The sequence below is a fragment of the Typopeltis vanoorti genome, chromosome 21 (assembly GCF_054136105.1).
Source record: "Typopeltis vanoorti isolate ZY-2024b chromosome 21, IOZ_Tvanoo_1.0, whole genome shotgun sequence".
NCBI classification, from domain to species: Eukaryota; Metazoa; Arthropoda; class Arachnida; order Uropygi; family Thelyphonidae; genus Typopeltis; species Typopeltis vanoorti.
In genome coordinates this window covers 93,179,356-93,207,334 of record NC_143569.1, presented here as the reverse complement: position 1 = coordinate 93,207,334, position 27,979 = coordinate 93,179,356, and the positions used below count along the sequence as shown (strand labels likewise).

Sequence of the window (27,979 nt, the reverse complement as noted above, 5' to 3'; positions counted from 1 at the left end):
TTCTACAGACCAAACATGGAAAACTTTTTCAAGTCACTTCAGGCCTCCAAATAAAGTGAGACGATGTTCTCACACTGGGCAATTAATATATCTGCTAATTCCTTACTTACATTATTGTAATTGGGCTTGTAACCTTTTTAATCTCTCTCTCTCTATCAACAACCTTGCACTTTCCTTCTTGCCATATTTATGAAATACCACTTAAATCTAATGGCCAGAAAAAAAGAAAAAAAAAAATTTACTTGTTCATAGTATGGACTGTGGTAAAATGTGTGCGCACGCACACACACACACACACCTGATAGCGTGTGTGTGTGTGTGTGTGTGTGTGTGTGTGTACATATCACTTTTCGATTTCAGCAACAAAGAGAACATCTTTCATAAAAATTTAAAAGAGCCAAATTCAAATTGGCCAGAAAAAAAAATTTACTTGTCCATAGTATGAACTGTGGTAAAAGGTGTGTGCGAGTGGGCATGCGCACCTGATGCAGATAGATATCGGTGGCATCGCATGCCAGTTTGGTGTGCTGCCATTTGGGTTATATAACCCGTGCTACAAAATTCACGTCAGTTTGACCGTATGATTGCATTTTTATTGATGTTTGAAAGGTTTAAGAGTATCGCACATCAGTTAGTCCAGTGCAATTAATTGTAGGATAGCATTGAATACTTTAATTTATCAATTAATTGTAACCAAATCTGCATAGAGTTGAGGACAATGTGTTTATTTTAAGATATATTAGAAAACAATAATGAAAGAGAATGCTATATTTGGTTGGTATATTTGAATTACTCAAAGGTGTAAAATTTGGAAGAGGAGGACAAGGCTTACCTCCTTCAACTACAATACTGTTTCCCATTGTAAATATAGGCAAAAAAACTTGCCTACCATGTCGGTTCACACTTCACCCATGCAAAACAGATGAAACTCAGAAAACAAAAACAGCAATTCATGACAAATGACAACATTCAATTGGATTGGTTGACATAATAACCAATCACAGCCTCTAGGTGCTATTATCTAATAGCTCACCCTGCCTCACTTTCTGAGCAGTTTAAAACTACTAGAATGCTAAGAATTTGACTCGCTTTGTCTTCTGTACATCTTTTCAAAGGGCTCAAAGGTGTATGTATTTTGAACGCATGGGCGGGCTATTAATGCAAATCTGATGTAATGTTTATGCATCAAAAAGTGTCCTCTTCATGAAGCATTAGTATATTGTGTTTCATTTTAGGAATCACGCAAAGTCTGGAAACAATTAGGAGAGTCTTTAATGGGAATAAATGCAAAAATATAATATTGGTGATATTGACATTCTGTGGATGAACACCACACACCTAGAACACCCAGAATATTCGTCCCTGATATACGAGGGTGGCCTAAAAAGTTCTCGGCCTAACAATAAAAAAAACAAATTTATAATTTCAAAATTATTTTTATTATTTTTCAACATAATCTCCCTTAAGACTAATAAGGGAGATTATGTTGAAAACATAATCTCCATTTATTCCAGCGATGCTCCAGCACCATTATCCTGTCCCTGTAGTGGTTCTCAGTAAGATCTGCAAAATACCCCTCTACAGCTGCAATCGTCTCTTGATTTGAATAAAAACACTGACCAGCAAGGAAGAGTTTTAGTTTTGGGAAGAGATAGAAGTCAGAGGGAGCCAAATCTGGGAATAGGGTGGATGTTCCAACAATTCATAGTGCAGATTCCATAATTTTCCCATTGCCAAAACACCTTTGTGGGCAGATGCATTGTCCTGATGAAAGATGATTTTTTTCTTCTGCATTTCATCTAGTCTGATTAAAAGATCAGAGTAATATTCAACAATTATTGTTTTACCCCTTTCAAACTCCATTAGTTCCCTTCATGCAGCCATTTCATCCGAACACTGTAAGTGGATGGAATGAGTAGTTTCTCAAGAGCTGATGTTTCAATGGATGTTAAGCTGCTGATATGTCACTAAATTCAAACCAGTATTGTCAAAATGACAAAAAAATTATATTCTTATTTTAATCATTTGCATAACCAAACAAAGTTTGCTTTGATTGCTTACACTTGAATAAAGGATAAAAATATAACTTCTTGTCAAGTATAATGTACTTCGAAAACAAATAAAAAAAAACTTTCTATAGAATCATATCACAAAACAAAGGCACTGACAGAACAAAATGCAACAGGAAAAAAAAAAAAAAAAAGAATACCACTCTTACTTTTTTCTCCTAAAAAGAACTAGAATATGCCTTCTAGGACTAAATATATAGGTACCTTAAAACTTCTCTCTGGTCCCCCCCCCCATCACCTTTTAGCAATCCCTTATCCCAATGTGGCTGGAAAGTAGGAGAGATGACTACTTCAGGTAAGGGCACCCAAGACAAGCAGGTCATTCTACTGAGACTAATTTAATGCTCTAAATGCTAATGGATAAATAACAAGAAGCAGAACTCTTGTGATTAATCAGTACTGGCACATATTTTTCCTAGAATACTTTTTATGAAGGAAAAAATGTCATATCAAACTATGTTTCACTCCCCACCACCACCCCTCTCTCCCAAGTTCCTAGAACCCTTTTATTGGAACAGGGTGTGAAAAATACTCATGTGAAATGCAATAAATATTGATAAGAAAGATAGACTAAGGAAAACAGACAAGGGAAAAAGCATAAAAAAGTATAGGTTGGAACACAGAATGCAAGACCAGTGCTAAAAATATTAAAGTTATTAGATTTACAAGAACAAGCAAAGAGGGTGGTAATGATTCTTATAGTTAATGGAAAGAACACAGATACTGGAACAGAAATCAACTACAATAAGAGAGGGGGGGGGGGAGAGAGAGAGAGTGAACAAAATGGTGTAGGTTTGTTGTTAAGAAAAGACATACCATCTTGAAAAGGAAATGATGATTACATTTAAAGCAATTTCAGCAAATCTTGTCATTACTCCAGTATACATGCTGAAGAATCCAAGCTAGGAGAAGTATATGGGCATTAGAAGAACTAATAACATCAGTCAAAGATAATTTAATTGTAATAATTAATTTTAATGCAGTGGTTGGCAAGGATAGTGAATACAAAGAAACTAAAAGTTACTGTGTTGTATCGCCTACATGCACGTGCCTTTTTTTGTAAGTTCCTTTTGAAGATGGCAACATGACGTTGCCGAAATATCGGAAATATTTATTAAAGTGTAATTTAATTTATATTTGTATCTACATTGTTCAATTCCTTAAGTGATTTAGTAATGCATAACTAACGTATAAGTCTGTCTATGAGAAACAAAGAAACTAGAGGTTTGAATTGCTTTGAAAAGTTCCAAGGCAATTGGTATCTAGGACAGAGTTTCTGGATTATATAAAAAAATAAATAAAAATACATAAAATGAATTTTATTTTTTTTTAAAAATTCTTAAGACACCACAGTGTGCTGTAAATTTATTGTATTTTGTGAGAGGGAGTAACATAAAAAAAAAAGTTAATAAAGTGAGAATAAGTATAGATGGCTGTTGATTAGCAGATAAGAAATGGTTGGAATACTCCAGTAATTATGTGAAAAACTGAGCAAAAATAAGTTTCCTTTAGAAAGCAGGTAAAAGAAATTGATGCGATTGTCCAATGTAAAATTCCAACTTCCTAGTATTTAAACCAGGAAGTTAGAATTTCAGAAAAGGAATTACTGCTGCTCTTTTTAAGTGGATTTCACAACCAATATAGTTCTGCTGTAAATGTTTGTCCCCAACCCCTTCCAATCAGATGAAGTTACATTTTTCTCAGTGAACAAATACCACATCAGTATTCAAATGAAACTGCAAAAATTAGTAACTTATTAACATACTATATTATCTAGATTTCAGTTATTAAAACAGAAGAAGAGGTACTGTGACCTTTTTTGTTGCAAATAATTCAAACAATGCTACACAACTAAAGAATTCTTATCAAAAATAAGTTTCCTTTAGAAAGCAGGTAAAAGAAGCTGATATGATTGCGCAATATGAAATTCTAACTTCTTGGTATAAATACCAGGAAGTTAGAATTTCACATTTCATTTCACCAGAAAAGGAATTATTGCTGCTCTTTTCAAGTAGATTTCATAATATAGTTCTGCTGTAAATGTTTTCCCCCAACCCCCTTCCAATCAGATGAAGTTACGTTTTTCTTAGTGAAGAAATGCCACACCAGTATTCAAATGAAACCGTAAAAATTAGTAACTTTTTAATACTATATTATCTAGATTTCAGTGATTAAAACAGAAGAGGTACTAGTGACTTTTTTGTTGCAAATAATTCAAACAATGCTACAAAACTAAAGAATTCTCATCCACTGATTTTTCTGTAATATCTGGTTATTTATCTGGGATGAAATAATTCTTAGCACATCTGCAGCTCAGCTCAATGTTCAGTTCATTAATAATTATGACAACATGTTTTTTTGGCAAAATTAATTCACTTGAAAACTCACTCAAGGTCAAGTTACTATTGTTTTCTTTTTCATGTCATACAAACCTCTTTACTACACTATCAATAATTCTGGAATGTGTATAAGGATGTACTTTGTAATGAAAAATATAAGATACTTCAATTGATTATAAAAGGGAAGATAAATGGAATAAGAGGACAAGGAAGATGATCTTGGCTGGCAGACAATCAAACAATGGGCTGGAATGAGTTTTGAGGGACTGTTCAGAGTAGATGAGGTTTGCTCAAAATTTGCCAAGGTGGTCGCTGACCTCCAATAGGAGATGTCACTCAAAGAAGAATTATAAGAATGTAATGAAGTGAACAAAAAGTTTTTTTTTTTGCACATGGAGAATGATGAATTTGTGGAAAGCTGATAGTTAAGTGGGCCCCATGATAAGTAATGACTTGGAGGTTTGTTATTGATAATTTCTGCACACTCAGATAATATCTAACAGATAAGCTTAGGTGTTGACGGTTATTCATGACTTATTTTTCACAGTATTAACCACACAATTTTATCAAAGAGATGTTTCATTAACTTATATTTCGCTGATTTTCAACTCAGCATCATCGGAGCACAACACACTTGTACACCCGACAGTGAGTGAGTGAGTGAAACAATATAATTGCAAAAGACAAAAGATCTAAAGTCCTATTTTTGGCGCCCTCTAACGAAAAAAAAAAAAAAAAAGGAAGATCAGTTAACATCCACCTGGAAGAACATGAAAGATACATTTGCTACTATTACTATGGCAAGTCAAGACTGGCAGACCACGCTTTGGACACTCCTTCACACAGGATTAGATGGAGGAAAACGAATGTGCTATTTAGGAGTCGTTATAGAACGGAAAGATTATTTTTTGATTCAGCAATGGCTTTGAAGAATTCTCCCAACCTTAACAAATATTCTTCTCCTCCCATAGTCCTAAATGAACCGTTGGGTCATTCATAGCTGGTAGGCGATACTCTTTGCTAGCCTCCTCCAGTCGTCTCGGTCTCTTGTTCTTGATGTCAGTTGAGAAAGGGAGGAATTTGTCCATTTTTTGATGTTATCGGTCCATTTTAATCGAGGTCGGCCCTAACCCTTGATTTTGGAATGCCATTAGCCCTCTCCACATGTCTTAACAAATATGGTTGCATTAATTTGCCAAACATTTGGGAGACTGTTATCCTAAGAAAAACTCCTGCATAGCTGTTTTTTTTTTTTTTTCTTCTCCTGTTAGAGGGCACCAAAAACAGGACTTTAGATCTTTTGTCTTTTGCAATTATATCGTTTCACTCACTCACTCACTGTTGCATGTACAAGTGTGTGTTGTGCTTCTGATGATGCCGAGTTGAAAATCAGTGAAATATATGTTTATAAAACATCTCTTTGATAAAATTGTGTGGCGTTGTTAATACCATAAAAAATAAGTCATGGATTCAGATAATATATTTTCAATAGTAAATTGTAAATACTACACACAAGAGGTACTTTCTTCTCACCCAGGGACATTAATAATAGTGGATGGGTAGACAGAAAGCTGACACTGGATATGAACACCTGAGGATTACAGTTTTAAAGAAAGACAAAAAAACAGGGATGCAGTTCCAAAAGAATGCAGTAGAGAAAATGAATAAATTATGAAGAAGAAGAAGCAGTTTTCGTTCTGTAGGTCTGAGTTTGAAAGGAATGAGAAAGTTTAATAGCCACTCCATGTGATTTTGAGACGAGTGCAATAGTGCAAGTGTGATTTGACCAGTGCTTTATACAGTGGCACAACTACCACCTCATCCCTACATATTAGAGTAGTTCTCATCATAGCGGCACTACAATGTGCAGTCTTTGCAACACGCCCTCTAAACTTTGGTCTACTGTCAACTCCCAAATCTTGAATCTCTTCCACTTCCTGCAGCACAGAACCATCAATATAGTACAACCTTATATTTCTGCACTCTAAAATGACACATATTAATACTAAAACACCTTACACATACTAATATTAAAACTACAACCACACTCTGTCAAAGTCAAAAGTCTATTTACATCTTTCTGAAGGTAATTCACATGATATATCATTTACAAACAAGTTAAACAGCAGGGGCAGGCACTTCTATTTTTGAGAAACTCATCCATCATGCACAACTTGCTGATATCGTTCAGAGAGCCAATCTCTGATCCATCTAACCAACATACTATCTATTTCCATAAGTTGGTGTACAAGCTTGTACATCAACTTATTATGTAGTAATCGATCCAACACTTTTGCAAAGTTCAAGAATATTGCTGTATACAATTCTCCCTTATCTAAAATGTGTTACCTTATAAAATGCAAGTAAAACTAAAACAAGACTTACCCTTTGTTAATCCATGCTGAACCATCATAGTGCTATGTCCATGAACCCAATCCTGTATTCTATTCCTTACCGATCTCTCTCTCCAACACCTTGACTACAACTGCAGCTATACAGACTGGTCTATAACTGGAAACTTCTGTCCTAGAACAATGCTTGTGGAGTGCTACTCCTTTGCCTTCTTTTCACTCTTAAGAACTTAGCCACTGAAAGACTTTCATTGAATAACCAGGTAAAGGGCATAGCTAACTGTTGCACAAATTCCTTAAGAATACATGATTCATTCCCACAGCCTTATTAACACCTAACCCAATCAACATCTGATACATCTCCGATTCTTTCACTTCCAATTCTTCTAATAACTGCCACCCTTTTGTATATTGCACAGATTCATTTACACTAGTATGATATATGTTGCTAAAGTGCTCATTCAATAATTTCCACTCTGCTGCCACAACTACCCAGTGTTAACCTGCGATAATTATTCGTTTTGTTGCTTGCTATATAGCGGAAAAATTTTCCTTGAATTAACCTTGGCTTGACCAGCTAATCTCCTCTCATACTGCATCTTTTCTTTCTATACCATGCTCATCACCTTCCTAGCCTGCACTTTATACCCTTCATGGATCTGATCACCACCACTACTGTCTTGAAACCTCCTCCATAGCCCTTTCTTTTCCAACACAGCTTGCTTGATTTCACTTTCATCCATTTCACTCCTACCCTATTTACTTGCTTAACCTTTTGTATGCAATATATGGCTTTGCTTGTGTCATATACTGCCTTATGAATTTCCAAGCAGTGTCAACATTTTTGCTGCAAAGCTCATCTAGCTAACACATAGTGATGCTAGTTGACTACGGAGCTTCCCATAATCGCCCACATTATACTTCCAGATATATCCATTTTTAGCAGTAATCTTTTCTTGTTTCACCACTTCCCAAACGAGTACCTCATGATCACTCTCACCAACTGTTGGCAGTTCCAATACCATATTAATAACATCTTGTGAAGTTATCACCAAATCCAAAACACTACAGCCTCTAGTTGCTTCAGTCACATGCTGCTTAAGATATTAACCCCTCAGAAATTCAACAAACTCACTCTCCTTGTTCCCATACACTATCTCCTCTTTCCATTCTATATTCCTGTAATTAAAGTCTTCTTCAGGATCACCTTTTTACATAAATATGACTTTTAGTCATTAAGCAATCAGTTGTGAAATGTGAGAGTAGATGGGCTAGGGTTGTATTAATTATTAGTACTAACCTGGTTGGTTAAGTGAACAGCATATCAGCTCTCCAGCCAATATGTAGATTCAAATTCCATTGTAAGTATCAATGCTTTTGAATGTCTTTAACATCATCCTGCTTATTTAAGCCTAAATGGCTTGGAAAAAGTTCCATGTTTATTCTTTGGAGAAGGGTTTCCAGATTAGCTCTCTTATGTGCCATATATTTAAAACTTTTCATATGAAGAATTTACATAAAAAACAACCTAACCTGATCCTTAATGCCAGTCAAAAAGCTAAAGAACAAAGTACATGCAAAAATATGTGGCCTTTATTCACTATTCTGCAACAATCTGGTGGCTGAGTGAATGGTATGTCTACTCTTTAAGAGTAGACATACCATTCACTAGACTAGGTCCAACTGACATAGATGTTTAGATGAAGTCTGTAGGTGAAAGATGAATTTCATGTCCAGTGAAACAACCACCTTGCTTACTGGAGGGCTGAAGTATGAAAAACAGTACTAGGTGTTAGCCTCGAGAGCAGGGTTCCTCAATTCCGTTAACCCAGCCACAATACAAAATGGATGATAGGTTTACATTCTTTCATGGATGGGGCAAACATAAAAGCAATGAAGAATACAAATACTATATTTCATTACAAGAAAAAAAGTGCTATACTAACTGATCCAAATACTGACACAACTGAAAAAACTAACACCAGTTCAGAAGCATGGAAAGGTGAAAATACAGACAACCGGAAACTTTCCAACAGTCAACAACACTAAGTTACTGGGAGGCTAGTGTTTACAAGCTATAGAATAGCTGAATTTTTTTTCTTTTTATTCTCTTTGATGATCAGACTGCAGGGTGAAGGCTTCTCCCACTGTGGGAGAATTGAGTCTACTTTTCCCATGGTGACCCAGTCCATCTCGGGAGAGTGTATATATATACTTGTATGAATATATGAGTATGAAGGTGAAAGAAAATCACAAACAACCATGCTCTAGGCAGTAACCATAATCTTGTGAATACAGGATGAGCTTTTCATGCTATTTGCACTTATCTTAAACACCATCAAAATTTCTTTTGTAAATACTAATCTCCTAAATATTAAAAGTCATGCAAATATTAAAATCTTCTATTTCATATTATAATGTTTAGCACCCAATGCAATATTTGTCATATTCATGATATAGCCAATCAAACATTGCCATTGTACACACTTTAAGTAACTAATTGATGTAGACCATTATCTGAAACTTCAGATAATGTTAGATGCGTAAGGCAGCAAAGCTTGCCAAAAAAGGTTAAAGTATGACATGCAATACACATATATTCCAATACTGGTGAATATATTCTTACTCATCTGCAAAAAAGGTTTTAGTTACTAAAACCAAAACTAGTTTTAGTAACTAAAGCATACAACTACTTTTAGTAACTAAAATTAGTTTCAGTTACAATACTAGTTCCATATTCTCATGCCAGTTCTGATATAATTTATATTATCCAGTCTCAAATTATTGCAAAACAACATTGCTGATGAAATTGTAAAGTAATTCATTGAATAAGCACTTGTCAAATGCCTACCATAAAAGAACTAAAGCGAAAAAAAAACATTTTGTCATGATGATGAACCTCTAGCAGAAGTCATAAGATTAATGAATACTATATCTTCAAAATAATAACATTCTTGGCCTAATATGACAATATATTAAACTTCAATTACTTTCCATGATAATTCAGACAACTTACCTTAGTTCTTTCACTTAAATCGTTCTGTCCCAAAAGACCGTTGTTTTTCATTTTATTGCACATACCAATAATACTATCCAATGTCTGAATTAAAAAGCCAATGTTCTGACATTTTGGTTCTTTACCGTCAACCCACATTGTGTGGTCTCCCCTGATTGCTTGTGATGATCCCCTATCACTGACTAGTTTACCTTCTCTGAACCTTCCTTCCCTGTAGAGAGAATCGACTTCACTGAGAATTGCTTCACCACACTGCTGTCCAAGGAAGTTGTCAACAACACATATTCCATATGTATTCATATCTTGAATCACATGAGAACAGACTGTTTGCAGCCACTGTTGTGTTGGCTGATGTGATCGTCCTTCCATTGCTACTCTGTCAGATTCTATTTGTCCATTGTTTTGCTTATTAACAACTGATAAAACCATTTTATGAAGAAATGGATTATTTTCTAGAGGACTTACACCGCTCACGATACTATTGAAATCTTCCTGAACAGTCTGTGGAATCACGTCAAATGGAGTTTCAATTCTATTAGCATCTGGTATATTTACTCCACATGCGCCTCCGAAACTATACGGATCTAATATATTATTTGTATAACTATTATTACCACTAACATTTGAAGACACAAGTCTAATATCTGGAAGAGTTCCAACGCTTCCCAGTGAACTTGTGACTCGCATTTCACTTAAGCCGTTTCTAATTTGAAGCACTGGACTTTGTTCACCTTGTAAATGGTTCTGACGCCCTTGGGTAGTGCAAATGGAGTCAAAAGAGCTATCACACCACGATGACGAGAGAGATGGCAGTCCATGACTTACGGGAATACATGTTGTACTTGCCTGTGGAAATGATGACTGCTGACCAATAATAGAAGTAATAGGACTAGTGTTTTGTGGGGAATTTTCGGTTATTACACACCTGGATGGCAATACTTGCGTTTCACTTTGCATATCTACACCTTTCCTACACGTCTTTTTATGAATTTTCCAATGATGAATTTGATGCTCTTTACAACAGTAATATACACTATGACATTGACCACATCGCCTTAAATTCTCAACTGCGCCACACCACTGACACCAGTAAGAAACGCTGGATGGGTCACGTCCGCCCTGAGACATGATATAATCACTACAGTAGGTAGGTACAAGAGTACGCACTAAACGTCCTTTCGTATATCTCTAGCACGTACGACGAAATCTGATTATCACAAAACTGCGCCCTCTATTATTAGAATAAACAGTTTTTACTAATTAAAACAATGCGATTAAGAGTAACTTTATCATTATTATCATTACTAGTAGTAAAGTAACTTAAACCTTCTTAAACGCCTTTTATTAGGCAAAATAGAGCAGGGAATAGGCGAGGGCGTTTTATCCTTAAATAACTTTTTTTTCTTTTTCCTTTGGAGAAAGATTAGATATGCAAACAAAGTATTCTGGCAGACCATCCACCGCCTTCGAGGGAGGAAATCGTGCACAGCAAGGGCGATTAAGGCCTCTGATGGTGCACTTTTAACAACCGAGAAGGATATCCTCCACAGATGGAAGGAATACCTTGAGAGTTCTTAACCCGGGTGGCCCAGCAGTTGTGGACATCTAAGAGGTGCAGATCGGGGCAATGACTAGTCGCACAGCAGAAGAGGTCCATTTAGCAATACAATCGATGAAATCGGGCAAGGTTGCTGGCGATGATGAAATTCGGCCCGAAATGCTAAAAGCCTTAAATCGAGACGGTGTTCTCTGGCTGACTCAAGTGTGTCAGGCTGCTTGGATATCTGGGCGAGCACCAAAGCAATGGCAGACAGGCATAATAATACCAGTCTTCAAGAAGGGAGACCAGAAGGATTGCAGTAACTATCGTGGAATCTCTCTGCTCAGCCTGCCTGGGAAAGTGTATTCTAGGTGCTTGGAAAGACGGTGCAGGAGCATAGTTGAGGAAGAACATAGTTGAGTTCCAGGAAGAACAATGTGGCTTTCGTCCTGGTGGAAGCACAACTGACCAAATCTTCACTCTAAGGCAAGTCTTTGAGAAATCTTGGGAATATGCCAAGAATGACTACACATGTTTTGTGGACTTGGAGAATGCATATGACCGGGTTCCTCGGGATAAGCTTTGGCAGGTAGTACAGGAGTATGGAGTGGATGGCCAACTATTAGCTGCCATGAAGTCCCTGTACGAATGCCCAGAGTTTTGGTCAGGGTAAACAGCACAAAGTCTGAACCTTTCACAGTCTCTGTTGGCCTCCACCAAGGGTGTGTTCTGTCACCCTCCTTTTCATAATATTTATGAACTGGATTTATAGGCACAGCCGAGGCAGTGAGTGTGTCAGAAATGGAAGATGCAGCATTGGACGTCTGCTTTTTGCAGATGACCTAGTTCTGCTTAGCTTTTCCACAGATGACCTCTAGCGGACCCTGGATAGGTTTGTAGCTGTTTGTGCAGACACTAGAATGAAGATCAGTGTGGCCAAAACTGAAACATTTGTGGTCTCAAGATAACCATCCAAGTGCACTCTACATGTAAGTGGAGTCCCAATGAGGCAGGTGGAGAAGTTTAAATACCTTGGGTCCATATTCACGAATGATGGAAAATAGGACATAGAGTTAGATACTCGAATTGGCTTAGCAAGCTCAATATTGTGAGAGCTTGGCCGTTCGGTAGTATTGAAGTGGGAGTTAAGCCAGAAGGCAAAGCTGGCTGTCTTCAATACAGTCTATGTCACCATCCTCACCTATGGTCATGAGAGTTGGGTAATGACCGAAAGAATGCGGACACGAATCCAAACGGCTGAAATGCGGTTCCTTCGAGGGGTTGCGGGGCTGACAAGACTCCACAGAGTCAGAAGCACTGCAATTTGGGAAACTCTCAATACTCAACCGCTGCTTCTCCGTGTTGAGAGATCACAGTTATGTTGGTATGAGCACCTGGTCAGAATGCCACAAGAGAGGCTCCCTCAGCAGGCCCTCTTTTCCAAGCCAGAGGGTGGGAGGCCACGTGGACGGCCAAGGACCCGCTGGATAGATTATATCCAAAACCTTGAGTGGACACGTTTGGGAATCTCATTAGAACACCTGAGCTTCGTGGCAGAGGATCGTGACCATTGGAAGTTCCTCTTGCAGCTGTTGCCCCCACAACCCAATTAGGAAAGGTGTGTCTTGAAGATGTATATATATATGTATAACTTTTTTTAAAAATATAGATGACTAGTCAACCGGACCTTACACAGTGCTGATAGCTGGCCAAGACTTTAAGTGATCGAATGACATTACAGTATATAACTTGAAAGAATGCGTTCTGCGGTAGATTTCTTTTTTTTTTAATCTTACAGGGTAAGAGACCAACTTTTTCGGGGAAAAATATCGACTAACTCGAGAACCAGCTTAAAATTTTTTTTAAAATCTTCTTCTTTGGAATTATAACAGAGACACATCTGTTATCATCGGTTTAATTATTAAACGAGCTTATGTAGCTCACCGAAGTTAGATTTTTTCACCGCGGTAGATTTTTTTTTTGTCTTACAGGGTAAGAGACCAACTTTTCGGGGGAAAATATCGACTAACTCGAGAACCGGCTTAAAAATATTTTTAAAATCTTCCTCTTTGGAATTATAACAGAGACACATCTGTTATCATCGGTTTAATTATTAAACGAGCTTATGTAGCTCACCGAAGTTAGGTTTGCATCCAAAGTGCTAGGCCGCACGAAATAAGAGCGTTCTAAGCCCGATTCTAGTAGCCGGCTAGAAGAACGTTTTCTAAGACTTTCTTTATTATTATTATTATTTATATTGTCACTTTATCTACCTATCTATATGTTCACTGGACATCCACAAATGTGGTATGGTCACTCCGATGCTCAGTGATGTGCCACACCAGGCCTCGCAATATAGTCCTGTTGTTTGCTTTTCTGGAGACTTCAATTCTCTGAAGATTAGTTGCTTCACACACACACCATCCACCATCCATCCATCTCGTTGATGGTCTACCCCTTCCTCTTTTTCTATTACTGTTCTGAGAAGTCCTATTTCCAATCTGTCCAAAATATTTTAACTTTCTTTTGTCAGTATCCTTAAGGCACCTATTGGCATTCCATGGAGTCAAACGATTCGTAGCAGGAGACCCACTCTGTCCATTACGACAATACCTAATCATACATCTCCTTAAACCTATTCACTGTTAGAGCGCTCACAACTACTTCTGACAATCGATTCCGCTCATTCACCACTCTCAAAGAAAAAATTTAGTCCATACACCCTTACTAATCACACTCTTAAACTTCTGTGTCAATCTTATAGTATCCCTTTAGTAACTTATATGTTTGTATCATATCCCTCTCTACTGCGCCAGTTAGCTAAACTCTGCAACCTAAACACACTCAATCTATCCTCACAGGGAACATTCCACAGACCTGTTACCAGCTTGGTCACTCTTCTCTGAATCCTCTCCACCACCTAACGTTCCCCAAGAAACGCAGGTCCAAATCTGTATCCAGTAGTCAACATATGCCGAATCATAGCCTTATAAGTAATAATAACCTGTCTATCATTACTTGTCAATATGTTCTTCAGCATCCAAGTAATACTCTGAGCAATTTTGCTAACTCTTCCAATATGTCCTCTGAATTTCAAATCACTATCCATCATCACCTCCAGATCCCTATCCTCATCAATTTAATGTACAATAATACCATTAATATGATTACCGGAGAAGGACCTACCTTTTACAAAGCCATACTACCCCTATAAAGTATCATATTCCTATTCGCTCATTCCTGAATTCTATTTTGAACCAACGTTTTCAATACTTGAATCATCACTCTGAGATGCTAATTAGTCTGTAATTTGTTACTTCTGTCTTGGAGCCACCTTTATGTAATGGACCTATCTACCCTCCTTCCACTCCCTTCGAACGTTGCCAGAGCAGAGCTATTAAAATAAGCAACTTTGTCATAGGTACTACCAGTTCAGTTGAACATTCTCATAGCACACAAGCAGACGTACCGTCTAAGTCCACTTCTGCAACGTGATCACTAAGTTACTGAACTATTTTTTCTGCTTCTGTCCCTGTCCTACCATCAGAGAAAAGTTGTGTTTCCATAATCATTCTTTCTCTTACTTGTTACGTGGCGAAAAAATTCTTTCGGGGATACTTTGGCTTAATTAGCTCATTTTTTTTCAAAAATCTGATTTAGCCTTCCTTACCATACTACTTATCCTTCTTGCTTGGGTTTTATTTTGCTCATGAGCATGCTGATCAAGTTTTTGTTTATATTCCTTCCACAGTGCTTTCTCTTTTTGCAGGTCCTACTGCTTTATGTTAGTAGTCATCCACATAACCCTTACTCGGTTTATTCCCTGACCCTGGGTATGCAGTGTGATACTGCCTCGCTCAAACAATCCTTGATCTCTTCACATGCACTAATGACATTCATTCCATGTAGTTTCTTGTGCCATGCACTGCTTTAAGTTGCCTCCTAAGATGATCATAATCGCCAACTTTGTAGTTTTGTATAAACCCTTTCTTCACTGAAACTTCACTTCACTAGACTATCTAAACTGCAGTAGCAAGAGTTGCTACTGCAGTATTATTATTATTATTTGACACCTCCAGGGAGTCCAAAGACTCATCGAGGGGAGAGTGTGCCAACAGCATCGAACGATTGATCCCTTCCAACTACTAATCGCGCTCAAACTTGTTTAACTTTTCTGAGCCATTAGTAGCAGAAGCTCTACCAATCGATCAACCTTTGCTGGTATATATATATATAGATAGATCTTCTGATGCTATTACCAGGTCCAACACTATCAAACCCCATGATCCCTTCCATCATATGGTGTTTTAGGTAATTATCACTTAGTAATTGTATAAATTTAATTTCCATGTGCCCTTTTTTCCTTCCAATCTATTTCACCATAGTTGAAGTCTCCCATGATAATTGTTCGGCCTGACAATAACCATCAGCAGATTAGTACGATGTCTGTATTTTCGTCTGTACCCCAGGTCTATAGCAGCAACCAACAAACCATTTCCCTGACATCTACAATATTCTTTGAGTTTTCGTTTCTTGAAGTTCTTCATCTATCATTAATAATACACTTCCTATTGCCCTATTTCTTCTATCTTTTCTGAAAATACAACATCCATTACAACCAGTTTTTGCTGATGCCAATAATTTTTTGTCCAAGATGAGGTGACCAATGCTAAAATCTCCTTTCCTTTATTTCTGATATCTCGGGTATTCTTGTACATGTATTTCATATCCCTACACTTTGCCCTATAGTTAGCCTTACATGATGTCATTATCTGTCCATTTGGATTCGAAAGCTGGGAAACTGCATCCAGCTCTTGATAATCATTGCAACAGTCCTACTTATCTATTCCAGGAGTAGCTGGACATATGCTTTATTGCTTTCTCCCTAAAATCTCTAGTTACTCTGGTTGGCACTTTCAAGCTCTCATTGAACAACACTTCCCGCAAGCATCTAATTCCAAAACACTTTAAGTGCAGTAAATTAAACATATACAGGTCCTTAGGTCCGTCAAATTCACTCCAGATATCTGTGAGCTACACACCATTCCCCCTGCACAATCTTTTCATTGACTCATTCGCAATGATGGCCCGTCTCAATTCTCTAACTGGACATTTTTCACCTTTCAAGTCATTTGTACCTGCCAAAACAATTAATTCCTTTGCTTCTTTCTTCTGGAAATTTAAAACTTCCCTAACGTCCTTTATCTTCACACTTGGAAAACATGCTTTCATCACTTTCTCATTATAATTCTAGCCATCGAATTCCCATACAATACAATCTCTTTTCTCCCAGTTTATCTCACGTTTATGCTTCTCCATTCACTTCTTCCACCCAATGAATATATTGTTGGGATTAGGGAGCACGAGAAGGCGGCACTTGTCAGCCGTCCTCTGTTCATTGGATGCCGTGTATAATGAATGATATTCTTTGGCTAGTGTCTCTGATTGGCTACCGGTGGAGATTGAACTTACCTTTAGTCTTTAAAAGACACGCAGGTCTGAAACGGCCCTACAGAGGAATAAAATGCATTAGAAGATTTTTTATTATTAAATAAAATAAATCAGCTAAGAAGACTAACCAGCCATTTTCATTTGTGAAGGAAGACAGTCAGTTTATTTTGCATATCTATCTGTTTGAGAACTGGGCTGGGGGAACTAACATAGATTAGCAGTTACAGATTTGGCCACTGCCAATCACTGATTTATAGATTTTCAATGCCATATAGGAAGTTCCTCTAAATCAAGGTGAAGAACTGATGACTGTCTTTATCTTTAAATGAAGATTTATTGATTCATCTTGTCCATCCGTTTAGGACGGGTAGAGTCCCCGTAATGAGGGATTCAGGACGAAATTAAAGCGGCCGGTTCTTCACTACTGCATCCCCCTAAGGGCTGTATTTATGACTGTAATCCGTATGTGTTCAGGCCTATTTGCCTGTGCTGCGGCACGAAAAACCCGAGTTTGCGGGTGGAAAAAACCTCTACTACCGTATGAGACCGATTCGAAAGAGACCAGATAAAATTTCCTCACGTCATGGAAAAGAACCCAGAGGCACTTTAATGAATTGCTGTCCATTATATATTAGTAAGCAATAATAATTGGAAGCAGTGCCTTGTAGTGATAATATAATCAGCTATATTCTTGAGGTTTTATTATGATCTGCGTTCTTTTGTTAGATTAAATGCTGTACTACTTAATAAAGATACTGCATGAAGACTTCTGCAATATTAAGACTAATGAGCACATATAAATTGTTATCATGTTGTAGATGCTTTAATTTCAGAAAACAAGAAAACTGTAGAGATGGTGCAAAGACACCAAATAATTGAATGATAGAGTATTTCTGGATTAATTATGATGATAGGCTGATGGAATTTGAGATCGTTTCTAAACACTACACGGAATAAGGAGGGTAGGAATATGGACAATGGAATGTTATAAAAACGGATAACTTTTATTGCATGGGTAGGCGTAGGTACCATTGGGACATGAGAAAAGAGGATTAATTTTTTTCCTCGAGCTATCACTAGACACAGAACCAATATATTTCTCCAGTAATTGACACTTATCTGCAATATGCATTTGCATCTCACTAACTATGTGATATTAAATTAAAATGAAGATTATTTAATCTTCGCGTTTCAAGCAATGATTGTAGGAGCCTCTGTAGGGCAGGAGTATTGAAAATGCGTTTTAGTTGCAAAGACAAAGTTCGAATTCCATTTAGGATGTGAAAAATCTTTATAACGACTTAGTCGAGGTTGAATTAATCAATCATATACGCAGACGATAGGATTTATGCTGGTGCTGGAAACTTAGCGCTCTCAGTTGCTTCAGCCATACTTCCAAACATCTTGAAGTTAACACTTGAAGTGCAGGTGAATTCTGTTGTTATGCTTCGCATACCTCATATATTGATTTAATTTCCGTGAATTTTATTATGCTTACTCTCATCGCTTCAGCATTCCATTCCATCGCCTAATGTCTTCCAAGCAAAACAAAGTCTTGGTTTTCCCTGTATCCTTATACAACTTTCTAATTCTAGTCTCTACCACCTGTCTACTGTAAAATCTATATAACTCTGGTAAGTAATATTAATGATTTTCTTCCTGTTTGTTGTGTTCTGCTATTCAAATCATACATTATCACTGGTGATCTATAATTCTGCTGTTACTTTACATACTTAATTCTGAACAAGAATTTACAAAAAAAAAAAAAAATCTGAGCAAAATCCACGTGATGAAATCATACATGCAATTGAAATGTGCTCTAATTTACCCTTCATACAGGGACACGAACTTATTTGACTTGTAGACATCAATTTGTGTGTTAGTTGATTTGATTGGCGAGTTAATATCTTCCCGGATCAACTCAGTTCAATATTTTATTACTAATTTCTCAAAAATCACACATACTTCAGTCATAGAATATCTATCATTTGATCTATTAACGGTTTTTTTGCACTACTTTTCATTCGTCTGGAACTTTCCCTTTCACACGATTCACAAATATCGAATTCAAAGTTCGGAAACACCTCAAACTTTATCAAACACTAAAGAGTTCACCCATAAATACCAAAATGGGAAGGTAAAAATTTTTCATCCCTATTCTCCAGCTTTCGTATTTGGAATGACTATCCCTTTTAAACCAAATATAGTATGCTCACAAAATGAATAATATAATTCCATTATTTTGGCTGTTATTTGCTTCGAACCAAGTTTCTTCCCCATCTCCAGCAATGGAATTGAAGGCTTTTCCGTAATGTACGAACAACAAAGGGAAAGGAGAATTAAATTCACCCAAATTTTCAATTAACACCAGATTAATACCTTATTCTTAAGGTGTTAATCTGGTCTATTCATGATTACATGATTAATTTGGCCCAAAACCAGAACTACTTTGTGCTCAGCAAAAATTTCGCAAATATCACAGCAGCTTTATAGTCCTCCAGCTATTGCAATTTCCTGAATATCCTTTCTTTGATAATTTACTTGTATTACAATCCCTAAGGAATCTCTCTTTTTTCCCCAAATATCAAGGAACAGCAGGTTCAACATGTATGATAGTTGTAATATCAATTTATGAAATCTCCGAAGTAATACCATAATATCCTTCAATAATATCTCTTTTTTTTATATCTCCTACTTAGATGGGGGTGCTAGTATCAATTTTTAATCCACATAATCTTTTTGGTTTCTGTTTATATTCTATCAATGCTATTATTTAGATTTGGTTGAAGTGGCGTCTTCTCCTTTCTGGTTGTTCTTTTGACACTAAAATTTATCCCCTTAGAGTCCCACTGGGAGATTCCTTTTGCACAGCATCTCTAGAGAGTTATCTAGAGATGCTGTGCAAAATATTACATATTCTCTATCACACTTATCTGCAACTTGTTGTAACCTCGATACCAATTCTTTGAACCATTTCGGCACTGCTCTTAACTTTTTTAAATAATAAAAAATAATAAATCCTCTAACGCCTTTTATTCTCTGTGAGGAGTAAACTGGGAATGGGGAGTTCAATTTCCAACTCCAGCCAATTAGAAATCAAGAATATTACAAAAAAGTAGCTACTGCCTTTTTATTTCCGCATAGGAAGTAGGCGAGGTTGTTTTAGCCCTATCTAACTTTTGGAGACAAAGTAGGGGAGATTTAATCTACACCAAGAACTTCAATCAAAAATATTACTAATATAAATGGAATCCGATGAAGAGAAGCAAACAAATGCCACCATCTCATGCTCCTTAGCACAGTATATTATTTGTCTAAAACGGAGTTGGTTTTCAGGTCCATTATCTTGAGTTAACTAAGCAAAAAAGTCCGTTTGCCCCTATTTGAGATCGACTTAATCATACGGATCGAAGAATGAGCCAGAAAAGAGTTCTTCGTGTCGTTGGCTTCGAACTGAGAACGGCTTTCTTTGACCTAGCCTTATGGATACCTAAGCTACCTACTTCTATAAAGCTGGATATCTTAATGTTCATTTTCTTTTTGGAGATTATTTCTTGCACATAATTTCAGGTTTACTTTTGTTCTTTCATCCACTAGTCTCCATTGATTAACATTCTAGTCTCGGTTATAGTCAGTATATATAAATATGAACATATCCCAATACCGAGTATTGGGATATGTTCATATTATTTGCATTATGCTGTTTTCGCCTGGTTATTTTTCTAATATATAACTGCATAAATCTAATTATCAGTGATGAAAGAGGCCAATATGAGCACTGTTTATTTTATAAAACTAACAATGCACTTTTAAATGATAATAATATGATATATATGATTCCATGTTTTGGCAAGTGCTGGCACCCCGATTACTTTATTTGTTTCTTATGCTGAAAGATTGTGCTACCTATTATTAAATAATATTTGTCACACAGTTCCAAGAAATATTAATTTATATTTATCTCTGTTAAGCTACTTAGCCATTATGTTTTCCAGCCACTCATTATTTGTATCAACTTTAGCATTGAAGTAACGGATGAGAAGTATGCACTCTTTACCATGCGTAATCATCAAGGTCTCCACAAGTAGACTCTAAAACTTTTATTTATCACGATTCTATATTATTTTCGGCCATCTAATGAATGCAAGAATTAACATAAACTGGGTTGTATTGGCTAAAGGATTTTGATAATTGATATAAAGTAAAAAACACCAACACGTTTCGCCAAGTTAGCTGTCTGGCTTCGTCAGGGTGTACAAAACTGAGACAAAACAGCCTAAACTGTTCGTAAAGGAACGAACCGAATACAATTGTATTTTTTACAAATACAGAAGAACGTGTACATCGAACGCGTGGAGCGTGTATGATATCAACTGTTGTTATGCAGGAACGTTCTGTAATTAGCAGGGAAATTTAACTCTGGCATGCTTAGTGATCTTCTGAGGGGCTTCCAAAAATCAGCTAGAATTAATCCTTGATTTCTATTGAGGTAGAAATCTTCATCTAAATAGGGCATGGAGCTTTTGTACCATTCGATGGTATGGTTTATCCTCGAGAAATGAAGGGCTAACCCACATTTCATTTCTCTGTTGTTGTTTACATCTCCGAAGTGTTCTCTTTTCCTTATTTTCAACTTCTTGAGGTCTGACCCATGTAATTTAATCAACGTGAACAGGGGATGTTATAGACACCAGCATATTTGAAGAAGGCATTACTATCTTTCGGAGATCTTAAAAAGTGGCGGATAGTCTTTAAAGGTTTAAAAGTCACTGATATTTCATGTGGCTTGAGGAGCATAACAATCTTTTTAAAAACTGTCCCAGCATAATGAATAGTGGATTTGTAACGTGTTTCCTCAGATTGTTTTTGTGGGGAATCGCAGAAAAGTATCTTATGGATCAGATTTTTGGATAATTATTGTCTATCAGGGTTTTTGATATATGGTATAATTCTTCTTTGAGATCTTTTTCTTCTGTTGTGATGCGAGTGACCCTATTTTTGAGCATGTGTACGATGCTCAGATTTTGAGAAATATGATGCGAAGATGTGAAGTGCAAATATCGACCTGTGTTGGTTGGTTTGCGATAGACTGCAAGGCTGATATGTTTATCCATTTGTTTTTTAAATAAGGTATCTAGGAATGATAATTGTTGTCCTACTGAAGTTCCAAGGTGAACTTTATTTTGTAATAGAAGGAGTTAATCTTGGATAGAAAATCAAAAAGATATTTTTCTGTTTTTCCATAGGATAAAGATGTCATCCATGTACCTTCACCAGACTGTGGATTTAGGGTCTAATTGAGACAGAATGTCATTTTACAGTTTCTCCATAAAGAGATCCACATAAGGGGGGAAAGAAAGAGGGTTGTCCATTGTGAGGGCTGTTAATTGTTCGTAAATCGTTCCATTCCATAAGAAAAAAAATTAGATTTTAGGCAATGATTGAAAAGAGAAGTAATATCTTGAGGGAAAAGGTTGCTCAAAATTCTGATCACTTCTTCTACAGGAACATTAGTAAATAAGGATATTATATCCAGGCTTGCAAGAATGTCTGTTTCCGAGATCGAGATGTTCTTCAATTTATCAAAGAAATGTTGCGAATTTTTATATAGGTATCTGAATTATATATGTGTGCCTTTAGGAGACTGGCGAGGTGTTTCGATGATAAGTATGTGGGAGAATTAATTCCGTCCACTATAGGGCATAGAAGTATTCCATTTTTGTGCACTTTGGGAGCCATATAGTTGCGGAGTTAGTGGATGTGACGACTTTAATCTTCGTTTTAGGCCTGTTGGTCAGCTCTCCATATCATGTAACAAGTTGTTTGTTTCATTTTAATATTTTCCTGTGGGGTCTGAATCTAATCAGAGAGTAAGTGCGTGATAAAAGTTAACTGTAGAGTTACCTTTATCTGCTTTTAAGATGCTAATTTCTCTATTTTTCTTCAAACTAAACATAGCTCTTTTTCTAAAGGTGTGATTTTTTGGTTTGGAGTTCTTGAAGATGAGAGAATGATGGCGCTTTTCAGATGAGATCATTTGTTATGGGTTCCGGTAATGACGAAACTGCCTTTTCTATGTTACATATGATGTTCACTTTAGGAATGTGGTCTGGAGCAATAGCAAAATTGAACCCTTTCTTTAGTATGCTAACTACCGGTTTAGATAAAACGTAATCAGAGAAGTTAAAGATTACTTTGTTACCTGGTAGATTACGTCTTGACTTATAACTATTTTCATAAAAAGCATTGCATTTTTCAATTTGACTTTTTTTACTGATTGAAAAGGCTTTGTTAAAACTATTATTTATCATTTTGCCTAAAAGTGAACATAGGTTTTGGCCTATATTGTTGGAGTTGTCTTCGCATATTTCATAGCATGTCATATCTACCTTGCTTAATTCAAATCTAAAATGTTGTATTCTCTCAAGTACTTTTAATTATCGTCAAATGATGTATTCTCAGTTGAATTTAACAACGCTAAGCCTTCCAAATTTACGTTTAAGATTTACCATTATTATTATTTGTTCTGAAATGTTCTCACTATCAGCACCCATGAAGGTTAATCTACCATAGTCATTCTTCCTCTTACTTGCGACGTAATGAAAGAACTCTTGGATTTCCTTTGGCCTGCTCGGCTAGATTCTGCTCGTATTCTGATTTTGCCTTCCTTAGCATGCTGGCCAACTTTCTTGCTTGAGCCTTGTACTGATCATGAGTTTTCTGGTCACCTTTCTCCTTATATACCCTCCACAGCATTTTCTTCTTATGTAACTTATGCTTAATGATATTACTGATCTGTCTAACTTCCCTAATTAACCCTCCTTACCTTAGGTATACAATTTAATACCATTCTTCTAGACGGCACTTAATTATACCACATGCACTCAGTACCGTCGACAGGGTGTAGCATAGAGGCAGCCTGCCTCAAGGGTGCGGTTTAATAAGGTACTCATTCAGCCATATTGCGGTAGGCGCCATCGCTACGCTAACAATTCCTGTTAGCAAGCAACTGTCTAAATGAAGAAAGAAGTTTTTCCAAGCTTAAACTGATTAAAACTTATAGCAATGGTGACCCAAGAAAGATTGGAATATATCGAAAGAACGGACTTAGCTTATAATTTAAATTTAGAAGAGCTTATAAACAGTTTTATTGTGCGATATCCCCGTAGAACAAACATTTAATTAATATTATTATGTAATCGTTTTGCATTGCATTAATGTTTCTCTTGTAATCAAAACAAAATAGCAATTGGAAACGTTCTTATATTTTTGTTTTATTATCCATCAGGGACAATATTTAATTTAATTGTTTGCCTCAGGGTGCTATCTAATCTAGCAACAGCCCTGCATGTAGTACCAACATCCGTACCCTGCAGTGTTTTATGCCATGGTGCACATTTAAGCTTCTTCCTAAGCTTGTCAAAATCACATGCCTTGTAGTTCCAGATCCCCCCTCTCTTGAGAAAATACTCCTCATATTTTACAATAACTAAAGTCAAGACCGCATGGTCACTTTCGCCAATCGAAGGCAATGTGGCCACCTAGTTATGGATAGTTCTGATCCTCTGACCAGGTCCAATACTCTGACACCCGTAGTACCCTCCATTACATGCTGCTTCAAGTAACTATCTCTCAGTAAGTATATAATTTCCATTTCCTTCCTGCCATGTGATCTTTCTTCCTTCCAGTTTTTATTTCCACACTTAAGTCCCTCATAATCATCACTCGACCTGCACTCGTACTAATTTTCTGATGCATGTCTTCCAGATCTTCTGTGGAACTCCCTGGCCTATAGCAACAACCCACTGTATATTTTGTCTTACTGGCCTTGATCTTACACCAGACTGCTTGAAATGAACAGCCTACCTCCCGCCTATCTCCTATTCTTTTTGGCTGCAATTCATCCGCTGTCATCAGCAGTACCCTTCCCGTCATCCTATCTTCCTTTCAAATACTGAATACTTCACTTTCTATCCCTGCAACTAAATCATCTGCTGTTAGTCAAGTTTCACTAATGCCTGTAACGTTTGACGAGGTTGCATGCCAAAAACTTCCCATTCTTGTTCCTTATAATACTTCTGACATTATTACAGAGAAAAGGCTGTAGAAATATGGCTGTCGGTTGTATGATGTACTGGCAACACAAGAAAAGTTTTGAGATTATATCTATTACTACTCTCTTCTCATATCAAATGTACATGTTTCCTGCCACTCAAATGTTTAAAGCAATCGACCTGCACTCATTGTACTAATTTTCTGTACACTGTTTAATCTTTTAGGTCATGCTCTCGAGAACAAATCATCCAGTCAATGGACTATATATTGCAGCTGTGTCGTCAACTAAGATGGTTTTAAGTTAATGCAAATAAATAGCAGGGTATTTTGCACTTGGGTAGAAAGACTATATAGCACAAGGAAAGAAAGCAGTGGGGAAGTGAATATAAGTTTTTGCAAAATATATAAATCCTCTAATGAATTTTTTTTTGTTATTTAAAGGGAGTAGGGAAGCTCTCGGAGCATCCATGCTGATAATTCATCAGTTCCTATTGAAGAATTATTTAATTTGTGCAACAGCTCTAGTACTTCCTCATCCACATGAGCTTCCCCATATGGTGAAGAGATAGCGGTGAGTTCAATGTTGCATAATCCAGGTTGATTGCTCTTAGCACCATGGCTACTCATTAGTTGAACAATCACTTCGCAGCAGTCACCCCATATAGTATCTGCATTAAGTAGAGTTATTTCAAATTCGTTCTTTATTTTACTTGCAGCTAATTGATAGAATGCTTTGTAGTTGCCATTAGTTTCAAGAGCCAGTTTTTTTCCCCATACTTATCGCTTTACGTATAACAGTTGTGAACTCTTCTGGCTTGCTGCTTAGAATATTTATAGCGGACATCGTCTTTATGCACTTCATATTCTTTCCCCATCAGCTTCTTCTTACTCCTACCCTATTTATTCTTCAAACTCTAGGGATACATTCTGAAATCGCATCATTTAAGTATTTTTACACACTTCTCACGCACTGTCGATATCCTTCCATCCAATAATTGATACATGGCTCAGAACCAAGCAACATTTATCAAAAGAACATTGATAAATGTTCCATTCAGAAAAGGTTACATTCTTAGCCACTTCCCAAATGTGTACCTCATGATTACTGTCAATAACCGGAGATAGAATAGCTGTGCATTTAACTGAAATCCTCTCTGACACTATAATCATGCTTAACATTCTTTGACCTCGAGTTCCTTCTGTCATATATAATACTACTTGAGGAAATTGTGTCGCAACAGCTCAATAATTCATTGTAGGCCGTTCATCTTATACAAATCCAATCTTCTTTCAAATTAACCCCACACATCGAAAAATTCGCATCCATTTCTTTTACAGCCTACCATCGATTTATTTGCAATCATAGTCATTTTTAATTCATTTTTATCATATTGAGATAATATACTCAATGTTTTTGCTTTCTCATTCTTCATTCTCGCCTCTTCCAACAACCCTTTTATATCCCCTTTATCATACATTATGAGCTTGAACCCAAAGGATGACATTTACTGAGATCATAAATACAAAACTGAAGAAAATAAAAAGTCAAAAAATTTGGATTTTCTACTGAAGAAAGAATATGGGAAAGGGACAAGAAAGCATTAATTCATTTGAATATGATTAAAGTTTCCTAACTTAGGCCATTTCAAAATTAATTTTAAGTGTGAAGATAGTCTGATTGCAACTCCTATATATTGAGGTTTATTATAAGTAGAGAACAACAACGAATATTTTTACAAAAGCCAACTGAAATATGCTTGAGGCTTTTGTACAGCATTGGCAGATTCAGACCAATGCTTAGAGCAGAATTCTGATCCAAATATTCACACTACTGGAAACATCCAATACATGAAATCATAAAATTCATTACATTTCCATGATGTCAGATACTTTGATGAAAGTGAATGCTACTGTACAGGCTAAGAAATCATCACTTATTCAAAATGCCTATATGACAAAGAACATAAATATAGTCAGCAGGGGTGAATAGTCCAGTGTGCTAGGTGTGAGGTGCTCAACCACGAAATATTAGTATCACACATATTATATTTTTGCATTTATTCTCATTAAAGACTCCCCCAATTGTTTGCGAACTTCGCGATTCCTCAAATTAAACACAATATACCGTACTAATGCTTCACTGTCCTCTTCAGGAGGGTAATAAAGAATTAGTGCTTCATGAAGAAGGCACTTTTCACCGCGTAAACATTGTGGCACATTGTCGTTAATTGCCTGGGTGTGCTTTCGAAATGTATACACTTTTCAGACATTCGAAAGATGTAAAGAGGCACACGGATCAAATTCTTAGCTTTCTAATATTTTTAAACAGCTGAGAAGGTGGGGCGCTAAAATTTGGAGCTCACTCAGTACCTAGCATCTGTGATTGGTTATTGTGTCAACCAATCCAATTGAACGTTGTCACCTGTCATGAGTTGAGTGCTTTTCGTATCCAAGATATATGTATATTAGAAACAGTTGTCACGCATGTTTTCTGGAACTAAAAATTGATGTTAATAGAAAAATGCTAATTGTTTTTTCTTTTGCTTGTGCAGAATAGCATCTGTTAAGGTTGCAAAGTTTTTTAATGGAATATAGAGACATTTTTATTCGTCTTTGGAAACAACAGAATAAAAAATTTCGTATATTATTTCTGGGAAAACTCCCATGTTACTCCTCTTAATAAACTATTATAATTACAGCTATTTTGCCTGCTTCAGTTTAGGAGTGCCCCTGTTTAAATGTCATTGGCTATTTACTCATGGATTCTTAGGGCATTCTAAGTGTAAATGTACCAAAAAGTATATGTAGCATAAGGATTAGCAATTTACACATACCTTTTTCTGGGTGTTGCGGCTTTTCCTCTTTTTGCGATGTCAAAAAACTACTGAGTGAGTGTATGTGGAAGGGTAGGCAATTTGGTAGAATTAAGTTAGAAAAACCCGGGTTTTTTCCGTAATATATATAAACATATATATTATATTATATAGGGTGGGGAAAAGGTGAAAGGGTTGATTTTTAAAATAGGGAGGGGGAAGGGGAAAGGTGGTTGACGGGGTGCAGTCCGTTTCGACTATTCGTGGTCGTCATCTGAACACATTGGGAAAGTGGATGCTATGTCAGGTCGGGTAGGTGCTTCTGAAGTGTTTGTGTTGTTGCCT

At 36.6% G+C, this 27,979-nt stretch overlaps 1 protein-coding gene across 2 annotated transcripts in view; it reads right to left on the bottom strand.

The window, feature by feature from the left end:
• Hph (HIF prolyl hydroxylase) overlaps positions 1–10,939 on the bottom strand; it is a 125,008-nt gene extending 114,069 nt beyond the window's left edge. For both annotated transcript variants that reach the window (XM_090411078.1, XM_090411077.1), the window contains exon 1: positions 9,776–10,939. In XM_090411078.1, coding sequence (XP_090267204.1) covers positions 9,776–10,903 — 1,128 coding nt within the window. In that variant the 5' untranslated portion in view covers positions 10,904–10,939. The remainder of the gene's footprint in view (positions 1–9,775) is intronic.
• Between the last annotated feature and the right edge of the window lie 17,040 nt (positions 10,940–27,979).